The sequence below is a fragment of the Phyllobates terribilis genome, unplaced genomic scaffold (assembly GCF_046119375.1).
Source record: "Phyllobates terribilis strain yellow unplaced genomic scaffold, ASM4611937v1 Scaffold_1__5_contigs__length_1240528914, whole genome shotgun sequence".
Classification (NCBI taxonomy): Eukaryota; Metazoa; Chordata; class Amphibia; order Anura; family Dendrobatidae; genus Phyllobates; species Phyllobates terribilis.
Genome location: NW_027362761.1, coordinates 1,132,055,179 through 1,132,077,035, shown reverse-complemented (window position 1 = coordinate 1,132,077,035; position 21,857 = coordinate 1,132,055,179). Strand labels below are relative to the sequence as shown.

At 43.8% G+C, this 21,857-nt stretch overlaps 1 protein-coding gene across 2 annotated transcripts in view; it reads left to right on the top strand.

Annotated features, from left to right (window-relative positions):
• Positions 1 to 21,857, top strand: part of CC2D2A (coiled-coil and C2 domain containing 2A) — a 162,296-nt gene that overhangs the window by 55,595 nt on the left and 84,844 nt on the right. For both annotated transcript variants that reach the window (XM_073647301.1, XM_073647312.1), the window contains 5 exons: positions 8,001 to 8,141; positions 14,022 to 14,178; positions 15,530 to 15,753; positions 16,707 to 16,884; positions 19,142 to 19,298. In XM_073647301.1, the coding sequence (XP_073503402.1) occupies positions 8,001 to 8,141; positions 14,022 to 14,178; positions 15,530 to 15,753; positions 16,707 to 16,884; positions 19,142 to 19,298 (857 nt within the window). The remainder of the gene's footprint in view (positions 1 to 8,000; positions 8,142 to 14,021; positions 14,179 to 15,529; positions 15,754 to 16,706; positions 16,885 to 19,141; positions 19,299 to 21,857) is intronic.

Below are 21,857 nucleotides of genomic sequence, written 5' to 3'. Positions count from 1 at the left end.
GATCTAGTAACTGACCCATTGTGGCAGGATGACATGCAGAGTGAGGCCAGCAGCACACAGGGGGAGGGAGGCAGAGTACCCCAACAGGCAGGAAGAAGCAGTGTGGTGGTCGCAGACAGAAGGCGGGCAACCGTTCCCCTTAACACCAACACGAGGGACGTTGCCAGTACAAGCGGTAGGTCTTCCAGAGTCTGGAATTTTTTTAAAGACTCTGCTGATAACCCCAAAAAGGCCATATGTTCCACCTGCCATGCCAGCATCAGCAGGGGTGACAAAACTACCAGCCTGACCACCACCAGCATGATCAGGCACATGGCAGCAAAGCACCCGACTTTGTGGGGCGAACCCCAGGGTCCACGACCAGTGTCAGCGGGTGTCACCACTGCTTCTTCCACTGTTGTGCGTGCAATAGAACCCCCTGTTATGTGTGCAAGGCAATCCCCTGTCCATACTGCATGTAAAGATGCCCCCTCCTCTCAGTCTTCACTTGTTATGGCAGTTTCTCAAGAAACAGCATCAACGTCCACCTCCCACCGCAGCGTTCAATTGTCCATATCCCAGACCTTTGAACGAAAGCGGAAATTCGCAGCTAACGCCCCACAGGCCACAGTCCTAAATTCTCACATTTCACGACTGCTTGCGTTGGAAATGCTGCCTTTTAGGCTGGTGGAGACTGAATCCTTCCGCAATCTTATGGCGGTGGCCGTCCCTCGGTACTCGGTCCCCAGCCGACACTATTTTGCCCGGTGTGCCATCCCCGCACTACACAAGCACGTGTCTCAAAGCATCTGCCGTTCCCTCAACAACGTAGTTACTGGGAGAGTCCACCTGCTTGTGGCCAGGGACGGTACATCTCTCTGACGGCACACTGGGTAAACATAGTGGAAGCCGGGACCCAGTCGGACCTTGGGACGGAACACGTCCTCCCCACACCGAGGATTGCGGGCCCTATGTCAGTCATAGTTGCCCCCACAGTGTATAGCTCCTGCGCATCATCCTCCTCCTCCTCATGTTCAGCCTCCATCTCAGATATCACCACATCAGTTACAAGCTGGAAGCACTGCAGTACTGCCTCTGCCAAGCGGCAACAGGCTGTGCTGAAACTCATAAGCTTAGGTGATAAACCTCACACTGCTTGTGAGTTGTGGACAGCTGTGAAAGAGCAGGCAGATCTGTGGCTGAGACCGCTGAACCTACATCCAGGCATGGTCGTGTGTGACAATGGCCGTAACCTGGTGGCGGCTCTGAGGCGAGGTGAGATCACACACGTACCATGCCTGGCTCATGTGCTTAACCTTGTGGTTCAGCGGTTTCTTAAATCGTACCCTGAGTTGCCAGATCTGCTCCTGAAAGTAGGCCGCCTGTCAGCTCATTTTCGCAAGTCGGCTACAGCTTCCGCTGCCCTTGCTGTGTTGCAGCAGCGTTTGCAGCTTCCGGCACACTGACTGGTGTGTGATGTCCCCACACGTTGGAACTCTACCCTCCACATGTTGCAAAGGATTTGTGAGCAGAAGAGAGCAGTTGTTTAGTACCAGATGCAACAAGGCCGTCGATATTCAGGTCAGACTCCATACATAAGACCTCAGGAGTGGACCTGGATGTCTGACATATGTACCATCCTGACAAACTTTGAGGAAGCCACCAAGATGGTGAGTGGTGATGACGCCATCATTAGTGTCAGCATCCCACTTGTCTGTCTTTTGCAACGCTCTCTGCAGAGAATTAAGAGGAGGCATTGCAGCCAGAGTATGATGAGATGGATCAAGAAGCCGTAGCGGGCGATTACACACAGCCCAGCCTCATCTCATCCCAATGTGCATTGGGGGACAATGAGGGAGAGGTGTAGGAGGAGGAGGAGGAAGAACAGGAGCTGCTATCATGCGCTGTAGACGGTAGTACCTGTACAAGTGTCATACCGTCGGTTCAGCGTGGGTGGCCTGAGGACAGGGGGGAGGAGGAGGAGGAGAGCATGGTCAGTCGTCATCTTGGTGAGGACACGGAAATCTTGCCCGTTACCAGTCTGGCACGCATGGCTGACTTTATGTTACGCTGCCTTAACCGTGACCCTCGCGTTGTCAAAATGTTGGGTGACAGTCATTACTGGTTGGTGACACTTTTAGACCCCCGCTACAAGGAGAACTTTCACTCTCTTATTCCTGAGGTGGAGAGGTCTACAAAAATGGGGCAGTACCAGAAGGCCCTTGCTGCAGAACTCTTAAAAAAATTCCCATCTGAACACGCTAGCGACAGAGGTCACAGTTCATTGCCCAACCAAGGCGTACAGGCGAGAGAGATGCAACTCCAATCCAGCAGAGGCAGGGGAATACTGTCAACGTTCTGGGACAGATTTCTGACACCCGCCCAGCTTACAGGCCCTGAGGCGCGGGGTACTCTCACAAGGAGTGGAAAGTTTCAAAAGATGGTGAGGGAGAGTACCTTGCCGACCGTACCAGCGTCCTCCGTGATTCCTCTGTGCCTTTTAATTATTGGGTATCCAAGCTGGACACTTGGAATGAACTCGCTCTGTACGCCTTGGAGGTCCTGGCCTGCCCTGCCGCTAGCGTGTTATCGGAGCGTGTTTTTAGTGCCGCTGGGGGAATTATAACTGATAAGCGCACTCACCTGTCAACTGACAATGCTGACAAGCTGACCCTTATCAAAATGAACAAGGGCTGTATTGGGCCAGACTTCTCATCACCACCAAATGACAGCAGAGTAACATAAAGTCAAATCCACTGTGTTATTTCGGGAGGTGTATTCACATGCACTGCTTCACACCCACACATGGGTATACGCTTCCTCATTTCGGCTGTTTTATGTTCTCCTTATCCTCAGCCTCCACCACCACTATACCACCAGGGTGCCAGCATTGCAAGTTCCTCCGTCCTTATTTTTGTCAGCTTTTGCTTGGAAGGCATAAGCAAATCCTATGGGAGACCCACTCCGCAATAATGGGACTTATGTTTGTAATATGCTGTACTGCATGGTTCTTGTAAGGGGCATTGCAAGTTGCTCCGTCCTAATTTTTGGAAGCTTTTGCTTGGAAGGCATAAGCAAATCCTATGGGAGACCCACTCAGCAATAATGGGACTTATGTTTGTAATATGCTGTACAGCATGGTTCTTGTAAGGGGCATTGCAAGTTGCTCCGTCCTAATTTTTGGAAGCTTTTGCTTGGAAGGCATAAGCAAATCCTATGGGAGACCCACTCCGCAATAATGGGACTTATGTTTGTAATATGCTGTACAGCATGGTTCTTGTAAGGGGCATTGCAAGTTGCTCCGTCCTAATTTTTGGAAGCTTTTGCTTGGAAGGCATAAGCAAATCCTATGGGAGACCCACTCCGCAATAATGGGACTTATGTTTGTAATATGCTGTACAGCATGGTTCTTGTAAGGGGCATTGCAGTTCCTCATAATTTTTGGAAAGCCTTCCATTCACTGCTTAGTCCAACAGTGCACAGGAGACCCTGTTGCTATAAATGGAAAAAAAGGTTTAGTTAAGGCCCTCTGACCTCCATGTCATTTCCAAGGGGCATTGGAGTGCCTCGAAATTTTTGGTAGGCATTGCACTCACTGTATGCCCTATAACTGTGTAGCCGAACCGCTCCTTTTGTTACAGAAACATATCCTACAAGACATATCTGGTTGACTGGCCTGATATTGATGAGAATGGTCCCTGTTCCTCCTGCTCTTTCTCCTTTGCCACCACCTCATCCATCATATATCACCTGAAGCTTTGTTTTAACGGGAGTCATAGAACTTGGATAGTAGCAGGAAAACATCCAGCAATCCTCGGAGGAGGTAGGATATGCGCCAAAACGCTGACCACCTCAGGCCTTGCTGCTACTACATACATGCGTTTGCATTCCAACAAAACAAAGCAGATGCTAACTTCTATCATCCTCATCATAGTTACATAGTTTATAAGGCCGAAAAAAGACAAGCGTCCATCATGCTCCTCACCTTGGCACTCTCAACTCCCCTGATGGAGAAGCCAGGGCCCACCGGAGGAGTCTGGTTGTCTGGTGGGCTCGGCCAATGCTGCCCTAAAGCAGGCCAGGCTAAGAAAAGTGTGGGAAAGGTTACCGGGACAAATAGGGGTGGCTGGGGACCGAGTATGGACACCCGGCCGCCTCCTGGAGGCTGGGGAGCAAGCGGGGACATCCGGCCACTGGGCGGCTGGGGACTGAGTTTGGATACCGTGCTGCCGAAGCAGCCATGAGGTAGTGGCCAGCTTCGGCCTCCTCCAAACTAAAAGGCCCCATTTCAAGTGCAAGCTAGCAGTATGGCATTGCAGTCTGGGTGTGGGTGGGTGGCAGGCTGCACACTTACACTTGCATTAAAAGAAAACAAAGCAGATGCTAACTTCTGTCATCATCATCATGCTCCTCACCTTGGCACTCTCAACTCCCCTGATGGAGGAGCCAGGGCCCACCGGAGGAGTCTGGTTCTCTGGTGGGCTTGTCTAATGCTGCCCTAAAGCAGGCCGGGCTAAGAAAAGTGTGTGGGGGGGGATGTTCCAAGGAGAAATAGGGGCGGCTGGGGACCGTTTATGGACACCCGGCTGCCCCCAGGCGGCTGGGGACCGAGCATGGATACCCGGCCGCGGGGCGGCTGGGGACCGAGCATGGACACCCGGCCGCCGGGCGGCTGGGGACTGAGTATGGATTCCAGGCCGCCAACGCAGCCATGACGTGGTGGCCAGATTCCGCCTCCACATGCCTAAAAGGCCCAATTTCAAGTGCAAGCAAGCAGTATAGTATTGCAGCCTGGGGGTGGGTGGGTGGCAGGCTGCATAGTTGCACTTGTATTGCAAGGAATGGGGGAGGTACAATTGAACACTGCCCTGGGACTACAACTTGCACGGGGATAGTTGCAAGTCTGCATCTTCTGATGCGGCAAGGATCACTTATGATGGGCACACTTTTAGACAGTGACCTGGGTGTCAGAGATGCTTCCAGGGGTCTTCCCCATGCTGTTCCCATGTCTTTTCAGCACTTTATGCATGTGTCACACAGCACATGGCCAGATAAGGTTGTAAAATGTTAAAATGACATTTCCCGGTGAATGCATTTGTCACAGTTGAAAGCAATACAAAAGTGCAAAAACGCATAAAAAATGCTACTTGTGAACATAGCCCAAGGTGTGGAGGAGTATTTTTGTTTTTGGTTATTTATTTTACCTTATACACAAGTCTTTACCCTGGAAAAGAAATTCCTTAACATATTTCACAGGAAAAAAGTTTCACTTTCGTTTTTGAACGTTTTATTGTGAGCCCGTAAAAGTGGCTTAATACCTCTGACCACGTTGTTGACAGCAGTGACCTGGGGGTCAGAAATGCTTCCTGGGGCGATCCCCATGCTGTCCCCATGTCATTTGAGCACTGTCACTATTGTTTTGGGCACTTGTTAGGCTTTTAAAAGACTGCCGGGGGTGCCGCCGCAAAAATGCTCGGGTCTCCCATAGACTAACATTGGGCTCGTTGCTCGGGTCGAGCACCCGAGTATCACGGCGAGCTCGGCCCGAGCTTCGAGCACCCGAGCATTTTAGTGCTCGATCAACACTAATTATAGGCTGTAAGCCATAATCCTCAACATTAACAGAAATAAACACTTGAAATAGATCACTCTGTTTGTAATGACTCTATATAATATATGAGCTTTACTTTTTGTATTGAAGAACTGAAATAAATTGACTTTTTGATGATATTCTAATTTTGTGAGAAGCACCTGTATATAGGTATATATTTTTTATGACCTGGTATCTTACATCTTGTTAGCTTCACTCCAAATTCTATTATTAGTGCTCACTAAATCGGAAGAATGTTACACTTTTTTTCTTTTTTGGAAAGTGTTTTCCAATTCTGAATGTGGATCCTGTGTTACCTACTATGGTAGGTGAGTGAGTTTGTTTGATTCATGCTGAATTTTAGGAAAATTGCTGGACCCAGGAAACTTTTGCATTTTGATTCCCTTGAATTGGCAGACTATGCCTGCGCTATTCTACACAAGGCAGAAGATTGCATTAGCCAGAGGAAAAAAAATTAGCTGAAGCTGACAATTTGGAATTTTGAAAGATTTATTCTACTACTTGTGTTTTTGTGTTACCTGTCATTGTAATCCTGCCTGTGATGATAATGAAATGTCTGCTGAGAAGTGACCTGTACAGAGCTGAAAGTGTTAGCTTACCATGAGACTCAGTGGCCAGAAGCTTTAGGATTACTTTATGTATAGTAACAAGGAAATAAGAAAAAATATCACCAAAATAAATACAAAATACTGTATATATAACATAAGCATGTGATTTTGAGAACAAGTAATTTTCTGATTATGCTCCTGCTCACCATTATTGGCACCCCTTCATTTTTTTTCATAAACTGTACATTATCTTCAGAAATAAATGGAAATGTACCAAAGTTATATCCTCAGGATTTTTTAATTAGTGGTCAAAAGTAATACAACAATAAAACATTGTTTTTTCAGCTTTCATGTTGCAATTTCAAAGAAAAAAATGAATAAATAGCATGTGCAGCTAAAGGCACCCCTAATTAATACTTGGTTGCACACCCTTTGGCATTGATGACAGCCTCCAAATGTTTCTTGTAGCCATCTATAAGCTCCTTGCACTTCTCAGCTGGAGTTTTCTCCCACTTTTCCTTTGCAGTTTGTTCAAGCTCTTGAATGTTTGCAGGGTTCTTTTTCCCAATGGCAGATTGCAGCTCACCCCAAAAATTTTCAATGGGATTGAGGTCAGGACTCATTGCTGGCCATTTTAAAACTGTCCATTTTTTCTTTTTCAACCATTCCTATGTACTTTTGGATATGTGCTTTGGGTCAGCTGGAGGACCCATGATCTTCAACTCATACCAGGTTCTCTTACACTGGGTAGGTCTAAAATATTTTGATAATTCTCTGATTTCATGATTTCTGTGATACAGTCAAGGCCTCCAGTACCAGACTCAGCAAAGCAACCCCACAGCATTATGGTACCTTCACCATGCTTAACTGTTGGTAAGGTGTTATTTTCCTTACAAGCTTCATTGTGCCGTCTGTAAACGAACTTGCTTTGCATTGCCAAAAAGCTCTAATTTTTTTTCATCTATCCACAGAACATTTTCTCAAAGGGATTTTTGTTTGTCAAGGTACTCTTTTGCAAAGATCAGTCGTTGCTTTTTATGTCTCTTTTTCAGCAATGGTTTCTTCCTTGGTCTTTGCCCATAAACTCTGCTTGGTTTAGTGTGCAGTGTATGGTACTTGTTGAAACCATGACCCCAGACTGTTCCAGATTGGTTTTCGGGTCTTTGGATGCTTGACGTAGTGTTTTTTTCCACCATTCGCACCAACCTTCAAAGACATTTCTTGGCAATTTTCCTTTTTCTCCCACGTCCAGGGAGGCTCTTGACGGTTCCATGCTTGACAAACTTCTTAATAACATTGCGCACCGTTGAAACTGGGATAGCAAGGAGATAGCAGTTCTGATGTCTTCAGACAGCTCCTTTGTCTTCACCATTGTGACAAAGGAACAGGGCCTACCATGTGGCATTTTAAAACACTGAAGTCATCATTCATTGGCTAATTTGTGTCACATGGGCACCGACAATCACAGGTGAATCTCTTTTGTGATTTACCGCAGGAGAGTCAAAATGTGTACTAATACTAAATTAATGTAAAGGTGCCAATACCAGTGACAGAGCAAGCTTTAGGATTTTCTATTTTTTCCTCCTATTGTGTTTTGTTTTGAATTATTGTTTATCATTTGCTCTTTTGTATTTAACACAAGTGCTCTATACAAAAAAACTGTTTCACTTGATTCATTTTTTTCAGAGATATTCCACATTATGTACTTGCACTTCATGGGTGTCAATAACCATGAGCAGGACTCTTAAAGGTTACCTTTAAGGGCTAGAGCTGGCAAAATGGATATCGAATCATAGAAGATTTTACTTTTCATTTCACCTACAATCAGTGATGATTTATATAAATCTATATTTGTATCCCAGGCAAACAAGAAAATATCGAGATGCTGAGCAAGAACGAGACAGAATTCTTCTCAAGTCCCTCATTAAAGTTTGGAAAGAGATGAAGTCTCTGCGTGATTTTCAGAAGTTCGCCAACACCCCTGTGAAACTCTATTTGCGAAAGTATGTAATGGTAACATGTGGCCTGGAATGAGGCATACAGATAATGGGGAGACGCATGTGTCCTGGGTGGAATGTAATGTGATGACATCTAGAGTTACTGAACCTTACTGGAGACTTGCAGATATCTAGAGAGAGAGCTCGGTCCTGATCTGGAAACCATTGTGCTGATTTTGAAACTGCTGTAAACTAATGCTTAAAATATGTTCATGTAGCATCAGTGCGTACAGCGCTCACATGATGTAATGTCACAATGTGTCAGTGTGTTAACATTTAGCTCCTTTTTGATCACTTTATATTACGGGACATAAGTTTGATGCAAAACTGCTGAAAGACCATCTGTCGATTCCAATCACCAGGTCTTTTCATGTATATACATACAGTACAGACCAAAAGTTTGGACACACCTTCTCATTTAAAGATTTTTCTGTATTTTCATGACTATGAAAATTGTACAGTCACACTGAAGGCATCAAAACTATGAATTAACACATGTGGAATTATATACTTAACAAAAAAGTGTGAAACAACTGAAAATATGTATTATATTCTAGGTTCTTGAAAGTAGCCACCTTTTGCTTTGATGACTGCTTTGCTCACTCTTGGATTCTCTTGATGAGCTTCAAGAGGTAGTCACCGGAAATGGTTTTCACTTCACAGGTGTGCCCTGTCAGGTTTAATAAGTGGGATTTCTTGCCTTATAAATGGGGTTGGGACCATCAGTTGTGTTGTGCAGAAGTCTGGTGGACACACAGCTGATAGTCCTACTGAATAGACTGTTAGAATTTGTATTATGGCAAGAAAAAAGCAGCTAAGTAAAGAAAAACGAGTGGCCATCATTACTTTAAGAAATGAAGGTCAGTCAGTGCGAAAAGTGGGCAAACTTTGAAAGTGTCCCCAAGTGCAGTTGCAAAAACCATCAAGCACTACAAAGAAACTGGCTCACATGAGGACCGCCCCAGGAAAGGAAGACCAAGAGTCACCTCTGCTTCTGAGGATAAGTTTATCCGAGTCACCAGCCTCAGAAATCGCAGGTTAACCGCAGCTCAGATTAGAGACCAGGTCAATGCCACACAGAGTTCTAGCAGCAGACACATCTCAACAACTGTTAAGAGGAGACTTTGTGCAGCCGGCCTTCATGGTAAAATAGCTGCTAGGAAACCACTGCTAAGGACAGGCAACAAGCAGAAGAGACTTGTTTGGGCTAAAGAACATAAGGAATGGACATTAGACCAGTGGAAATCTGTGCTTTGGTCTAATGAGTCCAAATTTGAGATCTTTGGTTCCAACCACCGTGTCTTCGTGCGATGCAGAAAAGGTGTATGGATGGACTCTACATGCCTGGTTCCCACCGTGAAGCATGGAGGAGGAGGTGGGATGGTGTGGGGGTGCTTTGCTGGTGACACTGTTGGGGATTTATTCAAAATTGAAGGCATACTGAACCAGCATGGCTACCACAGCATCTTGCAGCGGCATGCTATTCCATCCGGTTTGCGTTTAGTTGGACCATCATTTATTTTTCAACAGGACAATGACCCCAAACACACCTCCAGGCTGTGTAAGGGCTATTTGACCAAGAAGGAGAGTGATGGGGTGCTACGCCAGATGACCTGGCCTCCACAATCACCAGACCTGAACCCAATCGAGATGGTTTGGGGTGAGCTGGACCGCAGAGTGAAGGCAAAAGGGCCAACAAGTGCTAAGCATCTCTGGGAACTCCTTCAAGATTGTTGAAGACCATTTCCGGTGACTACCTCTTGAAGCTCATCAAGAGAATGCCAAGAGTGTGCAAAGCAGTCATCAAAGCAAAAGGTGGCTTCTTTGAAGAACCTAGAATATAAGACATATTTTCAGTTGTTTCACACTTTTTTGTTAAGTATATAATTCCACATGTGTTAATTCATAGTTTTGATGCCTTCAGTGTGAATGTACAATTTTCATAGACAAGAAAATACAAAAAAAATCTTTAAATGAGAAGGTGTGTCCAAACTTTTGGTCTGTACTGTATATTAGCCAATATTCACGTGAATGCTAAATATGTCTGTCATCAGTTCTCTCAGTGGTGATGCGTCAGACTTTGGGCCTGCAAATTTAAATGGCTATACCTCTGTACAGAAATAGAGCTTTGAAAAGTAAAAAAATCTGCAGCGATGGACGAGCGCAGCCTGTGGATTTATGATGTCCAGGGACAGGAGCAGAAAGAAAGTTTTATTGATGCAAAGTGTTTCAGAGTTGATTCAACCTGTTCATCAGGTACAGGAATGAAGGAGTTGGATCAGCTCTGAAACACTTTACATAAATAAATCTTTCTTTCCACTCCTGTTCCTGGACATCATAAATCCACAGGCAGCGCCCGTCCATCACTGCAGGTTTTTTTCACTTCGAAGCTCTTTTTCAATCCCGGCACTCATGAGTTGAAGAATCAGTGGTTGGAGCTGCAGCCGGCTATTCTATTGTGGATGTGCCTACATTCCTCCCAGATTTGCGCTTGCCTCGCACAGCCGTATCAGGTGAGTAGTTCTTGCAAGGGCTCGTGCAGACGACTGTATTATCAGTCAAAGTGCGATCCGACAAAAGATCAAATCACACTCGGACCAATGCACATGTCCGATTTTTTTTTTTTTTTCCTCGGACAAAGCCGATGAAAAAGAGTTTGACCTGATATTCGGATCGCACTCGGCCATGAAAGTCAGTGAGTGTGTGGAAATCATCGGACTGCACTTGGATGACATCTGATTGCAGTCCAATTTCCTCAGATTGACAGAATGGAGACCCTTTTTTTTTCTCCTTATCCGAGAGAATCTGATCATACTGTAATCAAAGGTTGATTTGCATAATTGACTCGATTCTAGAGAATCTCCCCTAATCTCCTGGTTTGTTGATTGGCATATGGAGCGCTTTTCTTTTTATCTGTACAGAAATAGTTTTTAAAGCTTTTGCAATTTTCTGGGGTGAAAATGCTTAAATCGATATATAAATAACAAGCATTTTCTTAAATCTACTTTATGGGTGTGATTCATCAAACATTTTATTTGCAAATGTGCTAAAATTATTAGGCAGCACGCAGTTACACAACGACTTTTGTTGTCTTCAGCTCTGGCAACTTTTTAAAAAGCTTCACAAGAGGGTACGGTCTACCACGGCCTGACAAATTCATTAGAATTGATGCCACAAAGATCAAGTACATTTTTTACTCTGGCGCATGAGGCAGATTCATTAAGAGGCACATGTTCCATAATGAATTTGGTGCATCCTGCGGTTGCTACATCCTAGTCCTGCTCTCCGCTGAGAAGCGGATACACTTGTGCCCAGTCTAGACCATGCTCTGTAAGCTAAATACATCATCAGAAATGTTTTGTTTATATGATTATGCTTGATCAACCTTAAAGGAGTTTTCCCACAAACAAAAGTTCATTTTAATCAATAGATCTTGGAATAATAATAATAATAATTTCCACAATTGGATGTGTTTAAATAAAATGTTCCTGTGCTGAGATAATCTTATAAATGTTCCCCTGCTGTGTACTGTGTAATGGCTGTGTGTGACCGTGCAGGAACATGGTCTGATCTTACCACAGCACCTGGGCAGGGGGGAAGCAAAAGAGTATACAGACAGGACAGCAGGGGTCACAGCTGATGCTTTCTGTGAGGTAAAACATTACTTAACAGGCAGGGAAATGTTTTACCTCACAAAAAGAATCAGCTGTGATCCGCTGCTGTAATATCTGTATACTCTTCTTCTTCCTCCCCTGCCCAGGAGCTGTGGTATGATCAGACCATGTTCCTGTACGGTCAGACACAGCCATTACACAGTACACAGCAGGGGCACATTTATAAGATTATCTCAGCGCAGGAACATTTTATTTAAACACATCCAATTATTATTATTCTTAGATCTATTGATTAAAATGTACTTTGTTCATGAGAAAACCCCTTTTAGTTTGTAACATTTGCTGGAAAAAATTTACTTTGGAGGCTCCCAAATCATTTTACACAACCCGGACAATGTCTGGGAATGCATTGTAGTAACTAATGAGACATACATAGTTCATCTTACCCAAGAGTAGGAATATCCTCTTCAACCACCAAGTCTGAAAGAATGAAATGATGTTTAGCTATCAGGAACCGATTTATCCCAGATTTAGTACACAGCCATTACACAGTACACAGCAGGGGCACATGTATAAGATTATCTCAGCACAGGAACATTTTATTTAAACACATCCGATTGTGGAACTTGTTATTATTCCAAGATGTATTGATTAAAGTGAACTTTTGTTTGTGGGAAAACTCCTTTAAAGTAGCACCACTCCAGTATTTTTTTATTGCAGCACGGGAGTGGTGCTTCTAATGTAAGTTTCCGGCACCTAGTCGTATACTCGCCTGCCTCTTTCTTCACAGTCGATCACCGCTGCTCCCGACACGACATTCACCGGCAGTTTGGGATCTGCTGGATCGCTCCAGCGTTTCATGGAGCTGAGCGGAGGTCACTTTACAATATAAGTCTATGAAAGCTTTGTTCTGGTTCATATAGATTTGCATTGAGAGCTTGGGACGTAGCTTCTGACTTACGGCCAGTCAGAAGCTGCGGTCACTAGATAGCGCAGGAGGAGCGGAGCGGCGCCCAAAAAAGGTGAAGACACCAGAGGGTGAGTATAAGACAGGGGGCAGGGACTATTGTTTAATAGCACCACTTTCGCTCTGGAAAAAAATATGCTTTAATCGGGAAGACTCCTCTAATGTGTGTTCACAGGGCAAATACACTGCAGATTTTCTGTCCTGATTCACTGGTTAAAAATCCACAGCATATTACAATAGCAGCAAAGTGGATGAGACACTATCAAATCTCTCCCACAAGCTGCGGAAAAAAAATTGCTTGGAAATTGACTAAATGTGTGAATTTTAAAGGGAATCTGTCCGCATGATCTCACCCGCCCCCACAATCCATTTACATGTGCATGAAACTCTTTCAAAGATAAATCCAGCAATACCTTTGCGGTACATGGTCAATTCGTTACTGAAAAATCAGCATTTTAATTTCTATGCAAATGAAGATTAAGAGCTATGGTAGATCGGAAGCCTCTGTCACTCCAGCTCTACAGTGCCACCTTCTCCTGCTTGACTCACAGCCTCTGTGGCCTCTGTGCTGTGTGAGTTCAGCAAAAGGAGCCAGCAGCCAGTCAAGCGGGAGTCGCACTGAGTGGAGGGATAGAGCTGGAGTGACAGAGGCTTCGAATCTACACCTAGTTCTTCAGTCTCATTTTCATATTAATTCAAACGCTGATTTCTCAGTAACGGAGGAGCGGACTGACCATGTAAAGATGTTGCTGGACTTGTCCTTAAAAGAGCTACATGTATATATACAGTAATTAGCTTGGGATGAGAAACACTGCTCACAGATTACCTTTAAATCCACGGAATGTCCATTTATGACACCAAATGGATGCAGATTTTCTCTGTGAATTTCAATAAAGTAACTTTACTAAAATTACACTTATTAAAATCAAGAGTATTGTGATGGATTTTTACATTGACCGTGCAGAAAAACTGGGCTAAGCTTTGGCTAATCAACTGAACAGATGTAATGCCCCTCAGAGACAGAATGGAAAGCTCCTCAGCCCCAGGGCTATGTCTGTAACAAAGCCCCTCTATTATACAGAACATGGTCCTATAAAAAGCTTTGTCTAAGGCTTTGCCAATATTTTCTCACAATGTTGAGTATTGCATTCTTCAATGATGGGTGTCTCAGATCTTTATCTTAAAAACGATGTCCCAAACATGTGCAGAAAACGTGTGTAGTGAATAATAAAGATACTTGGCGCTATACGTTGGTCATAAAAAGTTTACATCAGATCCAGATACTAAAGCTTGTTTTGACCTTAGGGAAGAAGTTCATAGGGAAATTGATGAGGAAGAATACGAAGAGGAAATTCAAGCAGAAATAAATGAGCTGATGGAAGAACATGCGGAGGAGTATGAGAAGAATGTGAAACAATATAGAAGTGATCATCAGCAATGGAAGGCATGGAAGAGAGCGCAGGTAGAAAGTGGAGGCGTAATCCCTTATAACAGCAGAGCACAACCTTTTCTAGTCTCAGGGGCTAAGTGGTCCGAATGTACTTTTCACAGGGGCACTGTTTCCATTTGTCAGATTTGACATATTGAACATAAATACCATATGCTTTTAATAGATGGGAGTTCCTGTGCCAAATGTCAGGGCTTCTAACGTATGAGAAAATTGGACTAGAGGGGTTTGACTAGAGGGGTTTGACTAGAGGGGTTTGACTAGAGGGGTTTGACTGGAGGAGTTTGACTGGAGGAGTTTGACTGGAGGAGTTTGACTGGAGGAGTTTGACTGGAGGAGTTTGACTGGAGGAGTTTGACTGGAGGAGTTTGACTGGAGGAGTTTGACTGGAGGCGTTTGACTGGAGGCGTTTGACTGGAGGCGTTTGACTGGAGGCGTTTGACTAGAGGCGTTTGACCAGGGTTTGGCCAGTTTTTCTCGTACGTGGGAAAAAAAAGTTTATCCACCTTCTTCTATGTGACAGTCACGAACCCATAGACTTGCATCGCCAATTTATATCTGATGCTCGGATCAAAATTGGACATGACTCTGTGATTTTAAGGGGAATGCGAAAAATCACGGACATGGCAATGGCCCCATAGACTATCACAGGTATGAGTGCTATCCTTCAAAACCACGGATAGCACTCGTACGAGAACATCGGATGTCTGAATGAATAGGGCATCCTGCTCTACTGTTCATCATTCTATAGAGGATGAAACAAGATGACCATACATCATTGCTGCTGTCTTCATTGCAGTTTATAGGAGTTAGTAAATCAGTTGAGAAATTCACAACACCCATAAACTTCAGAACGGAGAATGGCAAACATGTCAGCAATCTTTCTATCCCATCTGCCTTTATTTTTTGCATTTGCTTGCTCCTTTACTACGTGTCTCCTTTTCCTCGCGGCTGCAACACAGGTCACTCACATGTAATTTCCAGGTTCTTCCCTGATATCTGTGGTCTGTGCTATAGAGCAGCAATCAAATGACAGCGCTCCATTCTCTTTATCAGAAGGACATGGTTGACTTTTGGCAGCCACATCTTTCTGTACCTTCAGTCAAAGATCGGCTTGTCCGTATGTCAATGCTTGTGAGCCGCACAGAGCAGCAGGTTATGGGTAGTGCACCCCTCATTTTACCATATAACATTATAATTTATTCTGCCATTATTTTCCCTCTATTGGTTCTATACATTTTTCTAAAGGGTCACCATCTTGCATTTCCACCTCACCTGTCCAATTAGCTTACCTCATACTTTCTGTTGACCCCATTGCGAGGATTCTTTCATTTCTAAACTTTTTTTCTATATAATATTTATACAGAAAATTAAGAATAAAAAGAAAAAAGAGGGCGTTGAAGATGATGATGAGGCAGATGGTGGAGAAGAACCCACCAAACCCTTTCCCCCTGCTCTGGTGGATACGCACGAGATGGAACGACAGGTCCGGGATAAAGCAGCAAACATCAGGAGAAGACCCGGAGAACCTATCCTACATCCTGAACTGAGCCTATCTGGAGCCATCACCCCTAACAACATGTGTCCGAGGTGACATATGCTGCACATACGTGTCACATTGCAATAATAGAATGACGCCTTGGTTGACATATTTTCTCAGTACACACTGCGGTATTATTTTGTACTGTGATGAACCTCAACGTGGTTCCTTACCTCCGTTTATGCTATATTTTAGAGTAATTCTACCTTTCAACCATTGCTTCTATGAGAAGAGTTGTTGATTCACATCTTGTCTCACTTATGGGTCTATAATAAGGACGTGTAGGGAACAATTTGTGCCTCCTTATAGGACTCATGCACTGCTCATTGGGGCTCACAATGTAACCATTATGCTTTTAGTGGAGAAAACTCAATCAAATATGCGGAGAACTTACAAACTCCATGCTGATGTTGTCTTTGGTTTAATTGAAACCAAAGACTCTATCACTGCGAAGCAGTAGTGCTAACCACTGAGCCACCATATGTCCCGTCTTATTAATGCATGTCCTTGGTCAAAAATGAAGACTTGACTGTACTGCTGAGTCCTCATGTGCAATAATTGTCTACCATCTTGCTCTTGTAAGCTCAGTCACTTGTGAAACAGTCTCTTCCACATTCAGCTTCTCGGACAGAGAATAGCTGTCAGATAGATGCCCTTGTCAGCCATATTTGCTCTCCTGAGAAGAGTATCCATCACTCAGTCACCGTGGAGGTCTCCTCTCTCTCAGCTCTTTATGATCGTCATTGACCAAGTATATTTGTCCATCAGGTGAACCAGAATCCTCAGCATCATTGACAGCCAGTAAGCCAGAGATCAGTACTGATCGCTGGGACAGGAAGTAGCTAAATTTTTCTTTTCCTGGGATGTATAGAAAGTTATATAAACTAGGACATAACTGCTGGAAAGAAAGGTCAAATATCAGAGTTTTAACAAACTGATGTGTCCACTGTGACCCATAACTTAAATCTCTATAAGTACATCCTAATATTTTTTCCTATTACAGGGTGGAAGTTTTGAGACGTGAAGATTTACAGAAACATTCGTTATTCATTAAGATCCTATTCAACAATAAAGAGGTGTCCAGAACCGTGACTAACCGCCTGGGGTCAGACTTCAGGGTCCATCTTGGACAGATCTTTAATTTACAGATTTATAACTGGCCGGAAAGCATCAAGCTGCAGGTACTGATTACCATAGAGTCACACAAGCCTCCGTACAGACACATGGTTGTTATTCAATAGTTCAAGGTCTATAGATGGGTACATGGAGTCCGATATAAGTAGTCTTGTGCATGCCATGCTAAAGATCATTTAATTTTTTTAAGCATTGCCCCCTCCTCCCCAACCCTGGTATGCATGGCCCCCTCCTCCCCAATCCTGGTATGCATGGCCCCCTCCTCCCCAACCCTGGTATGCATGGCCCCCTCCTCCCAACCCTGGTATGCATGGCACCCCTCCTCCCCAATCCTGGTATGCATGGCCCCCTCCTTCCCAACCCTGGTATGCTTGGCCCCCCTCATCCCCAATCCTGGTATGCATGGCCCCTTCATCACCAATTCTGATATGCATGGCCCCCTCATCCTCTATCCTGGTATACATGGCCCGCCATCACTGCACACATGAAAATAAAAATAAACAGTTCTACTCACATTCCTTCTCTCTGCTCCAGAGCTGCGTCCTGTTCTACCAGCAGCTGATCTCTGCGTGCGAGCAGCGCATGACGTCACTGACATGTGCCCTCACACTCTGATATCAGCTGCCGGGATATTCACTCCTCTCCATGCCGAGACTATGGGAGTGGAGAGGAGTGAATATTCATTGTCCTTAATAGCGCACACTGTCAATCGCAGCCGGCGGCTTCCTGCTGCGGCTCAGCGATTCTGTGTGCCCGCTACTAAAGAAAATGAATATTCACTCCTCTCCACTCCCATGGACGTGGAGAGGAGTGAATATTCATTTTCTTTATTAGCTACCGCTACTGCCTGTGTCCGGCTCTTCCGACGCCGCTCCCCCCCCTTCACACCACCATCCACAGCCGGAATGTAAGTGGGACCCTCACTTGAATATAAGCCGAGGGGGGCTTTTTCAGCATAAAAAATGTGCTGAAAAAGTCGGCTTATACACGAGTATATGTGGTATGTATGAATAATAGAAGCTGGCACAAGGTGTTCTAGTTAGTTATAAAAAGTAAAGATGTTAGGTGGGTTGTTTTACCTTGTAGAGAACCCAACCAATGCCTGCTCCTGATTCTAGCTGAGAAGTAAACGGTCTACAGTCATGGATAAAAGTTTTGAGACTAACACAAATTTTGATTGTCACAAAGTTTCTCTCTTCAGTATTTTTATAACTTAGTCAGACGTTTCTATGGTTACTGGACTGCAATTATCAGCATTTCATGAGTTTCTAAAGTTTTAGTGACACATAAATCAAGTTTATACAAGGACTCAATATTTACAGTGTTGAACCTTATTTTCTCCCGAGACTTCTACAGTTCTCCTTCATCCTGGCAGCTGGATATCAGCTTGTGGGCCAAATCCACACTGATGACCCATTCTTGTCTAATCAGTGCTTGGAGTTTATCACAATTTTTGCGTTTTTGTTTGTCCACCCGCTGTTTGAGGATTGACCACAGATTCTCAATGGGATAGAGATCTGGGGAGTTTCGTGGCCATAGTTTCAAAATGTCAATGTTTTGTTCACTGGGCCACTTAGTTATTCTTTTTGTCTTGTGACATGGTCTCCTTCATGCTGGAACAAACATTGTTCATCACCAAATTGCTCCTGGATTGTTGGAGAAGTTGTTCTTGGAGGAGGTTTAGATCCCTGGCAGTGTTCTTAGGCAAAATTGTGAGTGAGTCCACTCTTTTGGATGAAAAGCCCCCACACACCTATGGCCTCAAGATGCTTTGCTATTGGCAGGACTCAGGTAGCGCTCACCTTTTCTTCTCTGGAAAATCTTTCTTTCTGATGTCCCAAGTAGTCTGAAGGGGGCTTCTTCAGAGAATTGTAAATTATACCAAATTTATTACAACACATGCATATTTTTAAATTGTGTACATCTAGGTCGGTTCTTAAGACAAAAAATATATTACACACCTGCGATGAGCAGTCATCTACTGGCTCTAAAATTTAGTGCTTTTTACTAATGACAAAGGTTGGACTGACGACACCCACTTTAATTCCCAAAACTGTGCCATAAGGCTTGAAAAGTCACACATTTTTCATTCAATAAAGGCTTGCAACAATCTTGCAACTTTTTAAATGCGCAAATGGCTAATTAAATATACCCCTTCCCTCTCCGTTGGTGGTTAGAAAGATTTAAGGCTCTTCATGTATGGTAAATTGAGATTAAAAGACTTTAAAGAATAGTTGATAGCCAAATCGGTTATATAAACGGCATTCAAGTGTTACTTTAGGTTCATGATCTTCTTGTTTTTAGATCTATGAGACGGTCGGACATAGTGGCGGCACCCTACTAGCGGAGGTTTTTGTGCCTATTCCAGAGACCACTGTATTAACTGGCAGAGCCGCAGTGGAGGAGATTGAGTTTAGCAGTAACCAGAGGGTCATGTATGACCATGAAGGAGTTGGCAGCGGTAAGAAAATATCATTTATGTTTCTGTCTTTAGTAATGTCGCTTAAAGTCTCTCTTTATGTTTGGTCTTGAAGATTATATATTCTAGGATGTAGGTCAGTGATACTGATCGGTGAGAACATGGCTAAGTGCATACCTGCCATGGAGGAAAGCCATTTTGCTGCTATGGGGGGGTCGAAAACCGTTTGCTGCACCCCTCAGACTGGTGTCGTCTGGCAATAAAACTTTTGCATATTACTCTTTTGGAGATCTCCATTTACTAGAAGCCAACGTGGGTTGCGTGACACCGTACATTTTACTATACAATGTACTGGAGAGTAGGAACAAATTTCAAGTGCTGTGAAATGGTGGGGAAAAAATGCAATTCCAACAATTTTTTGGGGTTCTGTTTTCATAGTGAAAATGACTTGGAAACGAGATTCTTTAGGTCATTATGATTATAGCGTTATCAAACTTTAAAGTTTTTTTTTTTCACTTTAATTTTAAAAGAATATTTTTTTCCCTCCACATTTTGGGAACCATCCTCTTCTTCTTTTTTTTTTTCTTTTTTTTTGTCAATGGAGCTGTGTGAGGTCTTCTTTTTATTTTTGTGTGGCAAGCTGACATTTTATAAATACCATTTTGGCGCACATAGGATGTTTGGATCACTTTATATTGTATTTTTTAAAGAAGTGTGGCGACCTGAAAAACGCAGTTCTGGCATTTATTTATTTATTTTTTAGTTTATGGTATTTACCATACGGGTTGATTGATTTTATATTTCAATAGATCAGGCATTTACAGATGCGGCAATACCAAATATGATGATTATTTTTTTTTTTTTAAGTCTCAAAAGGGTATATGGATTTAATATATAGGCAAAGTAGTTAAACAGCAACGATTGGAGCCAGCTCGAGTCATTGCTGTTACAAGCAGATGCCGGCTGTATTACTCTGGTGGCATCTGTTAGTTATGGTTGTAGCTCAGCTCTTGAACTCACTCCATACAAGGAGTAATAATAGTATATCAGGAAGGGGTTAAAGAGGATGTCTATATCTTATATCTATTTTATATGGGGAACATAGGAATTTGCTAACATAGACATGTTGGGAAAGTCGACAACTCCTATGTAAAAGATGGTGAGAACCTCAGCAGCGGTCTTCACTCTCTTAAACATTCAGATACAAAGGTGTGAGGAGCTGAACCAAGGATTATTGAAAGGAGGTGGGAAGGAAACAAAGAGGAGAGATCCAGCTCCACGGACATAAAAATCTGCTTTATTGGTACATGATAAAATTCCAAATAATATTCATAACAGCTTAGAGCAATAAAAAACACCAACGCGTTTCTGGTGCGTCCAGCACCTTTAGTCCAGGGCCAAAAGTGAGCTGGACTTTGTTTCCTGTGAAGAAACCATCTCCAACATGTCTGTCCCCAAAAAATGGTGTGTGGAGCGAATAACCATGTCTGCCTTGGCTTTCCCATACATTTAAGTCCCCATGCACACAGCTTTGAAAGATATATCCCTCCTTAAAGGAAGTTTTCAGGAATTAAGACCCTATCCTTAGGACCTCTTTAAATCAACTGATTAAAGGAACTGTCTCAAGTTTATAAATGGGTAAAATTGCAAAGTGCTTGTATTTTTGGAGTGTTTGATTAAAGCCTCTGTTCTAAAGACCGTCTTTTTTAACATTCTATAGTTTTCTGTTTGTTGCTGATGTTACGGGACACTTTGCAGTCCCAGCCCGGCCAGTTACCTACAGTAGGTAAGCAACAAGCAGCACGAGCAGGCTCTATGCTTTACAGCCTGCAAGCACCGCTCTGGAGTTGGCTGGATTGCTGGGTCCGATCAGCCATAATCTTCCTACGCTTCTCACATGTTGAGAGGCAAAGTTTGCTCTGCTAGCAGCCTGGGAGAGAGCACTGTTCAGAGAGCAACACAACCGTGCCGCTGGTCCCATCTGTTGATATTCAGGAGCGGTAAGTCCTAGAAGAAGCATTAAAGGTGCCCTGGTGCAACAAATAAGGAACAGCTCAATACACCGTCGAGTGGCCATGAATGGTACTGTAAGCTGTCTCTTATACAAGTGAATGGGAGAGAACTCACAGTACCATTCATTGCGAATGCACCGTGTACACTGCTGTGTGCTGCCACACCTTAAGTTATCACCAGGGTGGGTGATTGGAGTCAAATTCCCACCAGTCTGCAGTGGGAATGAGGATAGGCCAATAACATCAGGGCAGTTGCAGACGAGTGTGTATTCTCTCATGCTAGAGAGTGTGAGGGTGCAGTGAGGGTGCGGTCAGAGTCACTCAGATGAGAAGATGGAGAAAAACATTCTATGAGGCCATGAAAATCGCACTGCACTCCAATGGTTTTCATACACTTCTTAACTTGCATGGCCTAGAGCGATCCGAATGTCAAATCAAACTCTGGCATGCAACGATTTTTCTTTTCTTGGACCACAGTGGTTTGAGGGAAAAATCTAACGTGTATGGCCCCATAGCATAACATTGGTCCGAGTGTGATGCAATGTTTTTATTGGATCGCACTCGGATGGAAAATATGCTCGTCTGCATG